At 48.5% G+C, this 13,743-nt stretch overlaps 1 protein-coding gene across 1 annotated transcript; it reads left to right on the top strand.

Moving 5' to 3' along the window:
• The first annotated feature begins 8,185 nt into the window (after nt 1–8,185).
• On the top strand, nt 8,186–12,863 carry LOC125538999 (WUSCHEL-related homeobox 12-like). The gene is made up of 4 exons (XM_048702349.1): nt 8,186–8,540; nt 8,699–9,784; nt 12,044–12,294; nt 12,455–12,863. The coding sequence occupies exons 1-4, from the start codon at nt 8,423–8,425 to the stop codon at nt 12,458–12,460; spliced, it is 1,461 nt and encodes a 486-aa protein (XP_048558306.1). The 5' UTR covers nt 8,186–8,422; the 3' UTR covers nt 12,461–12,863.
• The last annotated feature ends 880 nt before the right edge of the window (nt 12,864–13,743 follow it).

Below are 13,743 nucleotides of genomic sequence, written 5' to 3' on the forward strand. Positions count from 1 at the left end.
TTTTCCACTCATATTAAAAAAGAATGTTGTAGATGTGGACAATTAGAAAATGACTCACAACTTTTATTTCATTGCAACTTTGCGAGATCAGTTTAGTTTAAATTTGCCTTCAAAACCGATGCTCTGGACACTAACTTGTATCCTTCTAATGTCATTCACTTGATTTTTTTCCACCCAACATTCAGAGTTATATCGAGCCACAATATTTACTTTTCTATGGAATATTTGGAAAGCTAGGAATGATCTTTTATTCAAAAAGAAAGTTTGGACTCCTTTGCAGGTGGTTTATGCCACAAAAGCAATGCTAAATGCAGGTCTAAAGGAGAACATTGAGGAAAATGGCAGGATCTCAACTAGTACTAATAAAAGAAGTTTACCATGCACAAAATTGTCCTTGCAACATGCAGGTCCCCTGGCTTATGTTGATGCGGCTTTTAATCCAACCGTAGCAGGAAATGAAGCTTCATTTGGAGTATTCCTGAAAAACGAGGATTCCAATCACTCCATTTTCATACAAGCAGCGGCATCGAATGTGTTTTCTGTTTTGCAGGTACTCTTAGCTGCTTCGGTTGTCAAAGCCTTGGGCTGGAACTCGATCTCTTTCTTTTCTGATTGCAGGACTTTGGTTGAAGCTGCCGAAGCAAGGGATCTAATGCAAAATCCAGGACATTGGACAATCAGACCATTACTTGCAGATTTCTATGATATTACATCGAGCTTAAGCTCTTTCAAGGTCACACATATTCCAAGGATTAATAATTTCCTTGCTCACCCTCTGGCAGAAAAGGCTTTCTCATGCAGATCATCCTCTGGTTGCTCTATTCGATGCAGTAAATCCTCTACGATGTAATTTCAAAATGGCTTTCGAAGCCATTTCATTTCCTTTAGGAAAACTACTGTCTGTACACTGTTTGGGATGTTGATGTAAATAAAGTTAAGCCCTCTTTGAGGGCTTCAGGTTGCCAAATTTTTTTTTACTCTACCAGCTATTGTGGAATGTGGTGCTGATGCATGATCTTAAGACTGTAACGCTGGGAACTAGCGAGGTGGGACCAAATAAGTCGCGCTCATACAAAGCAGCTGCGGTGTAGATGGGCCGAGCCTGTCTTGGAGCCCATGCAATCGAGTCGGCGGCGGCCGCCGAGGTGGTCGTGGTCGGCGGCGGGGTCTGCCCCCGGAGGAGTGCAGCCGGAGCCAGGCGGCACAGCAGATTCGTGTGCTTCGACTGAACTTGGAGGCTCTTCAGAGCATTTGGGATGTGTGCAGCAGAAGCCGTTAATTTCTTGGCCCCCTTCGCGGCTTCACCGATGGGATCGAAGGTGACATGAGTAAATCAGACCTGACAAGCCATGTCTTCCGTGCCGGGGATTAACCATGGACCGGAGACACGCGGGCAGGCACGAAGTCAATTCGAAAAGCCATTTAGAAATTGTGTAGTGCAAGTGCAACGATCGATATTATGCAGGGCACAGAGAGGAGTGTAGCACCGGTGCCGGTAGTACGAAGTGTAGTAGCGGTGGTTTTGGACTGCATGCAAGAGCGTGTCGGAAATGTACGTCACCGGTGTTGATACTGGGACTGGCTACACGTCAATCGCCTGAAAAACAGAAAACGGTCAGTCGATCCTCCTTCTCCGGCATTAACCGTTCGATCAAGATCCAATGAACGCTGGTCGTCTTCAACCTCCGACAGATCTTCTTCCTCTCTCTCACCCGTCGATCCAGCCCAGCCCTAACCGCCGCCCCCCACCGCATGCAGCCGCCGGCGCTCTCGATCGTGACCGCCTCACCGCCCCACCCTCCCCTGAACCACCCCCATCGCCGGTCTTCCACCACCGCCGGCCATCCCTCTAGCCCCCCGCGCCGAGGTGTTTCTCCGGCGAAGTCTCACACCACCCCCCACCACTGCCCCCACCCTAAACTCTAAGATAGATATTGGGGTAGCCTGTCCAGCGAGCTTCTTCCTCCCGTCCGGCGAGTTTCTTCCTCCCCTGCACCTTTTTCTTTCTTCAACCAAAATCGATTGACCCAAAATTCGAAAGCCAGGCGATTGACATGTAGCTATTGTAGTCGATACTACATGTCTCCGTATAAAAATGCCATCGCCATTTACTCCCCCTTATCTCAAAAGCAGGTCGTAGTAGTAGCAGACTAGCAGTATATACTATTATTATCTTTAATCCAGTGTTCAGTGTAGTTATTTGGCCATGTTTCCCGGAAGTGCGCTTGGAGACCATGCATGGCGTCCACGCATGCATGTGGTGGTTAGCAGTTGGTGCTAACTCCATCACGCTGGTTTATCTTATTTTGACATGACATGCATGCATGGCGAAATTATGGGCCGGTTCATATCCAACACTTTGATCGATCTACTCCAACTTTCTGATCGCTCATACGTATCGCTGTGCGCACAATTCCTACCAGCATTCACCCGTGCCATGCAATGCAGCTCGAAGAAGGGAGGATCGATGCACCCAAAAGCATGCAACGCCCAGTACGCGCACAATAAACTTGGGCTAGATCGATGGATAGATGGTAGTAGATCTCATCTCCCTTGCAGTGCAGGAGGTAGCGTTCTCCGCTGCCACCCCTCCGTAAATACTGTTGCGTCTGCCACGGCAGCGGAAAGTCTCAGGAAGGCCGAGATTCCCGACGCGGTCGCCTTCAAATCAAATTCAATGGCGGGCAGGCACGGTGACCACGCCCGGGTTGGTCCTCCCGTCGCAGTTTCCTCCGTCCACGAAGTACGGAGTACGTGCGTGCGTTCCCCATGCAATGCATGCAGGAGGCTCTGCTCTGCTCTGGCTTGGCCTGCCCCCCCAAAACCCAGGAGAGGAAGCCCTCCCGATCGGTGCTTGGGCGGCAGGGGACACAGCCATTGCTTTGCCATGGTCCATGGACTGGACACCATACGTGCGTGCGTGCGTGCGTGCGTGCGTGCAGGCAGTTAATGCATCACGCACGCGTTGCACCGCGGCTTCCTCTGGAAAAGCTTGCAGCTCGCAGCGGGAGTTGCACTGAACCACGTTAGCCCGTGGAACGCGTAGCGGCTCCGCCACCGTCGTACGTTACGTCGCTCGGAAGAGTGGCACGGAAGCGTGCAACGACTGGAATGAAGACTGAAGCAGAGAAACAGGAGGAGGACGGAAGGGGAGCAGGTGGAATAACTGCTGCCGCTGAAGAAGTTAAGACGCGCACGTACGTTGGATGTGTGTGTTTGGTTACATGCGCGGCGCACGCATCGTAGCTAGCTCCTCTGTCAGCCACCCACGGGGCGACACATAGACCGGCTGCGCAGGCGTGCACGTACGCTCAGTACGTACACCGGTCGTCCGAACGCTCAGCACGTACGCATGCGTGCGGCCTCGGGGGTCGCGCAAACGCATGCATGCATGCGTGGTGTGTGCATGGGTGGGATCAGGTGGATCGAGCGTGCAAGTATGGAGGACGATGCATGGCGTGCCGCCGAGCGAGCGTGCGCGCGGCGGTCGGGACAAGGAGGAAGAGCCGGCACCAGCGCCGCGCGCGGCCTGAGCGACACGCCACGGTGCGCGACTGGAAGGTCCAGTCAACGATCGATCGGCACACCGAAGATGCCGGGCCTGCCAACGGCATCAACCGGCATGTCAACATGCACACGCACGGATGCCCCAGGCTTCATGTGGAAACGGACGCCCAAATGTACGTGCGGCGGGGCCGGTGCTCGCATAGTATACTACCAGTATGACCCATCACGGACGACGCCTAAACAAATTAAGCCGCGCCGACCGATGCTCTCTCGCCGGCAGCTCGCGCTAGCTGTACCACACGGCGTCACGGCACACGTCCGCCGCGGGCATGCAGGATGCTGGGCACAAACCACGGATCCATGCCGATGGGCGCGTCCAGTTCATCGATCACCTCCGCACGCGCACCAGCAAACGTGAGTGATCACGCTCCAGCTCGTGCGCTGCGCATGCAATGCCGCCGCGCGCGCGCTGTACGTGCCGCCCAAGTGCTGCCTGCCGTCCGCGCGCTGCCTATCGAAACCCGGTCTCCGGCCGCTCCCCCGGTCTTCGTCTTCCCCGATCGGCCGACTTAACTCTTGAGCAAACGACACACGCATCCGCACGGGCTCCCGTCGTATTCCCCGGCCGCACGTACGTGCCATTTACTGCTGCTCCTTCTGCGCTCGTCTGCGCACCAACTGCATCCCATTACAATAATGCACGCGCCATCCTCTTCCCTCGCGTGATCGGCCGGCCGGTACGTCACGGGACGGACTTCTCCTGCTGAACCCAACCCAGGTGTGCGTGGCCGAGGCCGTACGTGCGACCAGGGAGGAGAACGCAAAACCGATCCATGTCCTGCAACGCTCAACTGAAAATGCCATTCAGCGTTTCGAAAGAAAAAAATGCCATTGGCAGGGCTGGTGGAAACTCGGGTGAACTAAGAGCAACTCTACAGAGTCGTCATATCGAACTCATCGGCATAATAATCGTCAAGAGTGTGGTTAGGTCTTAGTCGACTGAAATTTAACCAAGTTTCAGTCAAGCGACATAACATGCTACCCTCGCAAAAAAAAAGTGACATAACATGCAAAAGAGAAAAAGAAAAAACAGAAAAGTATTTTTTTTTGCATTGATCTCAATGTAAATTTTATGGATATAGCACCGACTGAGACAGTCGACTGAGCCTTAGCACGACTGGATCGCCAATATGGTATCTCGGTTGAAAAATCCACCCTTGTTTCCCGCTAGAGCGTGCACATTTGCGGGTATATAGACCCCCATCGCCCCCCTTAATCTCCGGCGCAACCAGATGCCCTTCTCTTCCTCCTTCCCCATCGCCTCCATGATCACCCCATCGCCCCCTTCGCCGGACACCACCTCGCAGCCATCTTCCACCTTCCACATTGCCGCCACACTAAACCCCATCGACCATGTTTGTGCGGTCACGCCCTCCCTGCGGACCTGTCGCAAGCAGGACGAAAGAGGACTGCACTAAGAGAGTAATCTAGAAGAGGTGTGACACTACTCGAAGTGGGTCGAGGACGACGTGCACCGTAAGGCTCAATCAGCTGTCGGCCACGCCCGCCTACGTGCCTCCTTCAAGTAATTCGACTGCATGTCGGTGGCCGCCATGGCAGAAATGGACATCGTGCTCATGCCGGCCTTCAAGATTATTAAGGTTGATGTGGCATTATCCCGCATCCAGGACGCACCGCGTTCGTCGGCCACATGGTCATGGAAGTCGTGGCAGGCGAAGCCCCCCTCCCACCTGCGAGGTCACTTTGAATAGGAGGAAATGCATGTAGTTCAAATAACATAGAATCTTAGTTGTAATCCTTCTTCAAATCAATTTTATAAATCCATGTTGAAATTCTAGTGAAAATCGATGTTGAAATATGGTACAGAAACTTTCATTGTTGAGGTTGGGAATGAAACTGAATTGAAGTCTGAATGACAAAGTGGGGCGCACATGTAAAAAAAATACAGAGGTTTCCATTTTGGCGATTCTGTGTTTGCGCATAGCGGCCTCGGCCTCCATATTCATAAGGAGCGCACTCCATATCCCATATGGAGACTATGCTAAGCAACTTTTAATAGTCTCCTTATGGGCAGCCTCCATACCGCATATGGAGCATTCTTCATATGGATATGGAGGTTGCTAAGGCAAACCGCAAACACAGAGTCATCATAATGGGCCTTCATATTCTTCTTTACATGTAGGCCCTGCTTGTCATTGACTACAACATTTCTTCCCTGATTCCCCATCGAGAGCACATGTAAGAACTTGAGTGCTTGGCTCATAGGGGTAGTGAAACACATGAATCCTACTCGGAGGATGAACCCCATCGAGAGCACATGTAAGAACTTGAGTACTAAATATAGGCATAGTAAAACCAAGTGAAAAAGTATAATTAACAAGTAAGCATAACATTATGCCAATGTAGAGTCCAGTCGCATACCTCATGCATAGGAATTGTAAAATTCATGCCATTTAACTTTGAAAGTAAGATCAAAGATTTCTTTTCCCTACCTTTTTTTACTCCACTCCTTTGAACAAAGGAATGAATAATGTTGTTAAATAAAAAGTTCCTATTTGTATACATTTATTCTAGTTTTCTTATGAATCAAACAAGCACTTAGGGCCTCTTTGATTCACAGGATTGTTAAAACATGGGAACAAGATGAACACAAGAATATGATTGTAAAAACAAAGGAATTTGCATAATTGTGTGTTTGATTTGCAGGAATAGGAAAAACACATGCATGAATCTGAAAAGACACGATCAAATTTAAATTAAAACACGTGCAAAGGTAATATTAGATCAATGTTATATTTTCCGGGTTCCTTTGTTATAGAGTGCAAAGCAATCCTTAGGAAAAGAGAACTTTTCCTAAGGATTCCAATCCTATGAATCAAACCAAGCACCTAGGAAAACAAGGCAAGGATTGCTTTGCACTCTATTTTAGAGGATATTTTTCATCCATTCCAAACTCCCTTTACAATTCATTTGATTCAAATGAACTTTATAGTAATTTTAGAGGATTCTTATCCTAATAATTTTTCGTGCACACGTTGTATGATCGTATGATTGAAATCCTTACAGAAAATCCCTAAGGATCTCTTGGAATTCTATTTTGACGGAAATTTTCATCCGCTCGAACCTCTTTGCACAATTCCTTTGTTTTTTTCCTGTGGCATCAAAAACTCACTGTTCCAAGTTCCCGTGATTAACTAATCCTATAGGATTCGACATGACATGTCACTCCAATTCTGAGTTTTTCCTATTCATGTGTTCCAAATAAGCCTAAAATTCCTTTGTTTTCCCCATGAAATCCAAACCAAAGGAAAAAAATCCCTGCATTTTCTTGTGACCCATTCCTTTGAATGAATGTTATTAGCATGGGATCCTAAGTTTTTTCTCCACTATTGCTATGGAAATATTGGTCTGACTTGTATTTTGGAATTCTTGAAACCATGTTAATACATTTCTGGAAAAGCAAGCATGGATTTTTAACAAAATGACATTGAGCTATAGCTCAATGCATAATGCGCACACAGGGCGACAACACGTTTAGTTATCATCACCATGTGTAATTCATTTAATATTTGTTGCAAAATATAATATCTTTCCTTTTGTAGTTTATTTGACTACTTTATTTTGGAAGTTTTGCTAATTTGGAGGCGACTAATAATCAATTAATTTAATGTCATTACCAAGAACCATTTGGTATTGGCATAATGGATTCATGCATGTGCAAAGTGACGAGAATATCTTGCTCGGGCGATTATCGGGAATTGAATAAGAAATAACTACTAATTTTAAAACTGACTAAACTATAGTCACTATATTTTTATGGCATGTTTGGAATGTATCAATAGTAAAAATGCAGGAATGCAATAAAAAAAAAAGAGTCGTTGAGAGCACAAGAATTCTGTCAACTTGGGTCTTCGGTTCATAGGGCTAGGAAAACATACGGGTCTTACTAATCATAGTCTTGAAAAAGTATAATTAACATGTTGTTATAACATTATGCCGCCGTGGACTCTAGTATCTTACCTTGTGAGTAGGAATTGTAAAATTCTTGCCTTTTAACTTTGTAAAATTCCTTCTCCTGGGAGCTGTTACACCTTTCTCAAGTTTGAAAGTGAGATCAAATATTCTATTTTCCGTCTCTACTTCTCTTTACTCCACTCCTTTGAACCAAAGGAATGAATAATGTCGTTAGAAATTTTTTCCCATTTCTATTCTTTTCCTATGAACCAAACCAGCCCTACTTATATGGTTTGACCATGTGTTACTCTATCATTATTACTGTATACTAATTAGTATGCCCACATCATAGTCTCCGGTGCAAAAGCACTACTAGTACTGCTAATACAAGGCCATGCAGAAAGGCAGTACTTTTGCATGCCATGCATGCATTCCTTGCTAGGCAATCTAGAGAGAATCAAATCAGTAGTGACTGCACCTTCTTCCACTTCAACACCTCAACAGTGTGCAGTCAATCTCAAGCAAGCAAAGCAAAGCATCCATCCATGAGTAATGAGCAGTAGGAATACTACCAGTCTACCGCCCTTTAATATTCCTCCCCTCCCTATGCAACTTTGCTGCTACTACTAGCCTACTGCTACATCCACATCCCATTCACACACACACATGGATCCATGCCCAAGTCCAAGGGAGCAAAACAAAAGGAAGGATGACATGGGCGGTGACATTAACTACTGCTCACAGACTGGGGTAGGTCGCTGAGGCGAGGCCGCAAGGGCGCCACGCCATTATAAGCAGCCGCTGAGGGTGAGGATGGGAGAGCCATAGCCAGATCCATAGGGTTCTTCTTCTTCCTTACTGCTCCTCTACAGATCGAAGCAACTACCACTCTCAGATCACATCATCGGTCGCAGCCGCAGCTAGCTCGATCTGCTCACCCATGGCGTCCTCGAACAAGCACTGGCCGAGCATGTTCAGGTCCAACCCTGCTGCCTGCGACTTCCACCACCAGCCTGACATGAGCAACACCCACACCAGACCCTCCTTGATCTCCTCAGGTATATGCCGTCGCCGTCCCTCGTCCTCTCGCATGATTTGCAATTTTGCATCGGGATATCATGTTTTTTATTAGCTTGTTGCATGATCTGTGTGCGTGTAGAGAAGCTAGGGTTTTCTGACGAGCTGATCCGATCGGTTTGTGGATGCTAAATGGCAGGGCTTGACCAGGAGACCACAAGGAGCCCGGGGGAGACGAAGCCGCGGTGGAACCCCCGGCCGGAGCAGATCAGGATCCTGGAGGGGATCTTCAACTCCGGCGTCGTCAACCCTCCGCGCGACGAGATCCGCCGCATCCGCCTCCGTCTGCAGGAGTACGGCCACGTCGCCGACGCCAACGTCTTCTACTGGTTCCAGAACCGCAAGTCTCGCACCAAGAACAAGCTCCGCGCCGCCGCGGCCGCAGCCGCTGCCCAGGGCCAACAGCCTACCGGCGGCCGCGCCGCCGTGATGCGCGCGTCCCTAGCGGTGAGGACGCCTGCGCCGGCTCCCGTGACGCCGCCGAGGCGTTTCCTCGCGCCGTCCGGCACGCTCCAGGCGCCGACATCCTCGTCGTCATCCTCCTCCGACCGCTCCTCCGGATCCAGCAGGTCGGTGACCATGAAGACCACGGCCATGGCGTCTGCTGCGGCAGCCTCCTTGTCCCAGCCGATGCTGCCGCTGTCGACGACCGCCGCCATCGACCTGTTCGCCCCGGCACCACCACTGACACCGTCGCCTGCGCTCTCCACGTGCCAGCTCTACTACCAGCTGCAGAACCATCCCATGACGTCGATGCCGACGCCGACACTGGCGTGCGAGCTGGTAACCTCCGCCCCCGAGCCGCCGCCGCACCTCCTGCAGTGGCCGCCGCAGAGCCAGAGCCAGTACCTGCCGGCCACCGAGCTCGGCGGCTTCCTCGGCTCGCATGCCCACACGCAACCGACGGCGGTCTCCCCTGGCGCGCTCCTCCTGCCTGGCCTCTGCACCGACTCGGCGTTAGGGCAGCACGAGATCGTGGACGACATGAGCTGCTCCAAGCCGGGTCTCGGCGTCGGCGGCCAGTACCACTTCAACGTCGCGGCGGATCCACCCTCCGACGCGGTGAGCGCCGTGATTAAGGACGACGAGAAGGTCAGGCTGGGGTTTCTGCACCACTACGGCCTCGGCGCCACCGCCGGCGCGGACGTCAGTGCGGCCGCCCTCCCATGCATTCCGCCTACCGGCAACGCCGCCGCAAGCTCTGCATTCACCGATCAGCTGCAAGGTACTATGCTCAACTGTTCATCAGCCAGTAATTTGAATGTACTCCTACGTAGCACGTTTTCATCGATCATTCCACCCATAATCCGCCATGCATTGCTAGCTGCTCACATACGTACGGTACGGTACACCATGATAGTTTGCCAGAGCTTAGCGTGTGCATGCATAGCTGCGCCTGCCCTGTCACTGTCTCGATCTACCTGCCGCTGCATGCAAAGCTTGGCTCTAGCAGAGCTTGACACCAATGGAGAAAGCCGAGCACTTGCCACTTCCATCATAGAGTACAACACGGCACATAGATCCATAGATTAGCACGGACGACGACATGTCTTTCCCGCTGCATGCTAGCAGCTTGCATGCCATTGCATTGCATGCATGGTACGTAGTACGCACACATAGCTCCAATCGATCGATCGATCGGATGCATGCATGCGTGGTGCGTACCAAAGACCCAGCGTGCTGCAGGCAAGGGGACAAGGTTAGGCCATGTACAAGAGAGACCTATCCTGTCATGGCTTTGTGAGTATGTGCATGCTGTTGTTGACGCCTGCACAGGGACACTTCCATGTCAAGGATAGGGGAACCTGTCAGCTCTCCCAACTGTAGGAACTTGAATGTGCCAAAATATTGTGAGCTGGTGTCCGTAGGGACGCGGACATGACATGGTTGTTGTGAGCCAAGCGACGTGTCGATCCATGCGTGTACTTCATTTTCTTTTCTTTTTTTGAAATTGTGTTCTTCATTGTCTAGCTTGATGGGAAAGCATCAAATCATCCATATATAGTGGAGATTGTTACTATTATAGCTACATATATTTACTTGGCAAGAAGTTTAGGCGAAAACCTGCTAGTAGTAGTTTAAGTATGTTGATGCAAAAGAAGTACTTGAAAGATGGAACTACTATGACAAATTAAGCTCTGCCTTTCCGGATTCTAAAACCGCAGGCCTAGTGGTAATAACACATGAATATGATAGGAATGCGCGAGCACAATATATGATAGTTGTGAAAAATATAGAAATTCTGCGGAACTGACATTGGTTCTTGATAATAGGAAAAACACATGAATCCTACAAAGTGTAGTGAAATCAAGGTAATAACATATGCAAAAGTAAGATTAATTAGTATGCAATCTATGGCCTTTGCTTTGTTTTTCTTGATAGGAATGTAACAAAAAATACTCCCTCCATTTTTATTTACTTCACATGTTAGTTTTGTCTCGAGACAAACTTCGTAAACTTTGACCAACTTTATACTAAATCAATACCATTAGAATATCATTCAATATATTTGCATACAATATATATTTGTTATTGTGAAACTTTAGACTGTTTTCGATAAACTTGGTCAAACTTTATAAAGTCTGACTAAGGCCAAAGCTAATATGCGGAGTACATAAAAACGGGGGAGTATATGTTTGGGCAGATAGGATATTCGAAACTCAAACAAAGGAAGATTCTTTCTCTTTATTTATTTCCCCTGTGTTCCATATATTTGAATCAAATGGAAGAATAGTGACACTATGTTTTTCCTCCATTTCTCCTATGAATTGAGGGCAATGTTTTTGTTTCATCGTTGTGCATGAACCCTAGGAAAGACAACGTTTCTACTACTTTTCCCTCCCATAGATCCTAGACATTGTTTGCATCCATCATTGTGCGTGCGATCTTAGGAAGGGGTAGATCACGCCCTGCACACAAAGCTTTCCAGCACGAAAGCTGGCACTGGCTTGGGATCCCAGGGAACGCGCGCAGGCAGGCAGGCGGGTATCTTCAGAGAACAGTTACTGATCGATCTGCCTGTATGGTCATGTCACGGCAGAGCTTCTTCCCAAGCCATGCAAAACCTCTGATGGATGCACCGATCGATCGGGAGGGTTTAATTGGAGCGCGTACGTTGTTGAGAGGATTGAGGCGACGGCGGTCAAAAAACTGCTACTCCGATTCCGATAGATAGCTCGGTCTCCAAGCAAGCAAGCAGATCACTTGAATGCTAGCTGTAGCTTCGTTCTCGAATCCTTCTCACATCACAATGGTGGCGTCGCTTCCGAGATTGGACGTGTGCATGGCACCTCCGGGTCAGAAGAAGATGCCTCTGCCTGCATGCTTGGATCTCCTCCTGCACTGCATACACAACTACACATGCATATGCATCCATAGGGTTTGGTTCTCCATCGTATACGCAGGTCATAAATCGTGCCAGCTTTTTGTTGCAGTGGTTGCACGTTAGATTAATTTTTGGTACTTCTGTTTTGCGGTGGAGCAGGGCTGCTGGACGCCGGGCTGCTCACCGGAGGAGGCGCGCCGGCGCCAATGGCGACGGTGGTGACCGTGGCCGCCGGGCGGCCGGGCGCCCCCGTGCAATGCTACAGCGTGCCGGCGATGGCGCGCATGGACGTGAAGGCGCTGTTCGGTCCGGCGGCCGTGCTGCTCGGGCAGTCCGGCGAGGCCATCCCCGTCGACGGGGCCGGGCTCACCGCCGAGCCCCTCCAGAACGGCGCCTGGTACTACGTCCTGGTACGTGCCACTCATTCTCTCTGTCTACGTGCCCTCTCCTTCACTAGCCAAGTTAATTGACCAAACACTAATTAATTGTACCATTTCCGCCTAGATTTTAATTTATTTCTACGTCGTTGTAATCTACTACATGTTTTTCACGTCTTATTTTCGTGTGCAGATGTGAGTGACTCGCTGAAGATCGATCGCCAATGCTGTGTACGTGTTGGGTCAAGCGTGCCGCGCGGGAGATTCCGGCAAGGCGAATTATAGTTATTATCTCTACCTAGTTGCTACAAGGGGAAAAAGTCCTTATATATAGCTAGCTGCTAGTATATTTTGCTTTGGTCTGTATGTGGATCTACTATAGTTTCTAATGGAGCGCCTTGTGTTACTCTTATTTTAGTGAAGATCTCTTCTAACATGGACAATAGTGTTGGCTTAATTTCCTGTTGCAATAAGCCGCCCCATGTTGCTAGTACTATTCAGTGGTGGTATTAAGATTTAAGCATCCTCTTATTGTTAAAAGAAGATCTAAAGTTGGCTAACATGCATGTATGAGATGAACATGAGATGAACTTTGATGAGAGGCATGGGAAATTATTAAGTGTATGTTTGGTTGGTGTATTTAAGGTTGCCACTATTTGTCACAATGTTTAGTGTTTAGCTAGTCATTTTTTGTCTCTCATGAAATAATTAACTTTGATGAGAGCACGCTCATTTTTTGTCTCCTCCGTATAGGCAAAAGAGAGGTGTAAGCATGCATATATCCTTTGTTATACTTTCCCCAACATAGCCCTCTTCTCATGTAGCAATGTAGCGCCAAGAGGGTTGATGCCCCCTCCCTCTCATAGAAGCAACTCATAGACGATTTTTTGTTGGGCGTGAGATAGTTCATCGAGGTGGTCATGCTGCTCAGGCACACCTGCAACCCGGTTCCATCGATCGGCTCTGAATCACTGTTGAGTTGCTCTAGAACAACATCCATTTCTCATTTCATTTGAATTAAATTACAGATTATCCTAATGTATGTTCACATACTTTGTTCGACCCATTGATGATCGATCAATGATGTTGCATAGACGTTGAGTGAAGGGTGATGCGTGAGGAAATTAGGTATTTCCATGAAATTTGGTCCCAAACAAATTCATGAGGATCTCTTCTAACATGAATATTAGTGTTGGCTTGATTTCCTGTTGCAATAAGCCGCCCCATGTTACTACTATTCAATGGTGGTATTAAGATTTAAGCATCCTCTTATTGTTAAAAGAAGATTTAAAGTTGGCTAACATGCATGTATGAGATGAGATGAACTTTGATGAGAGGCATGAGAAATAATTAAGTGTATCTTTGGTCGGTGTACTTAAGGTTGCCACTATTTGTCACCGTGTTTAGTTTTTTTTGAAAACTCCTCCCATATATTAATTAAATAAAAATGTTCATACAATCGACTATTACAACTTCAGCCAC

The sequence above is a fragment of the Triticum urartu genome, chromosome 1 (assembly GCF_003073215.2).
Source record: "Triticum urartu cultivar G1812 chromosome 1, Tu2.1, whole genome shotgun sequence".
Taxonomy (NCBI): domain Eukaryota; kingdom Viridiplantae; phylum Streptophyta; class Magnoliopsida; order Poales; family Poaceae; genus Triticum; species Triticum urartu.

Bases quoted from the DNA above. Each gene is read 5' to 3' on its own strand.
- LOC125538999 (XM_048702349.1), top strand. From the start codon at position 8,423: ATGGCGTCCTCGAACAAGCACTGGCCGAGCATGTTCAGGTCCAACCCT. The intron at 8,541-8,698 runs GTATATGCCGTC...GCTAAATGGCAG, and splicing joins ACCCTCCTTGATCTCCTCAG to GGCTTGACCAGGAGACCACA. The intron at 9,785-12,043 runs GTACTATGCTCA...GCGGTGGAGCAG, and splicing joins ATTCACCGATCAGCTGCAAG to GGCTGCTGGACGCCGGGCTG.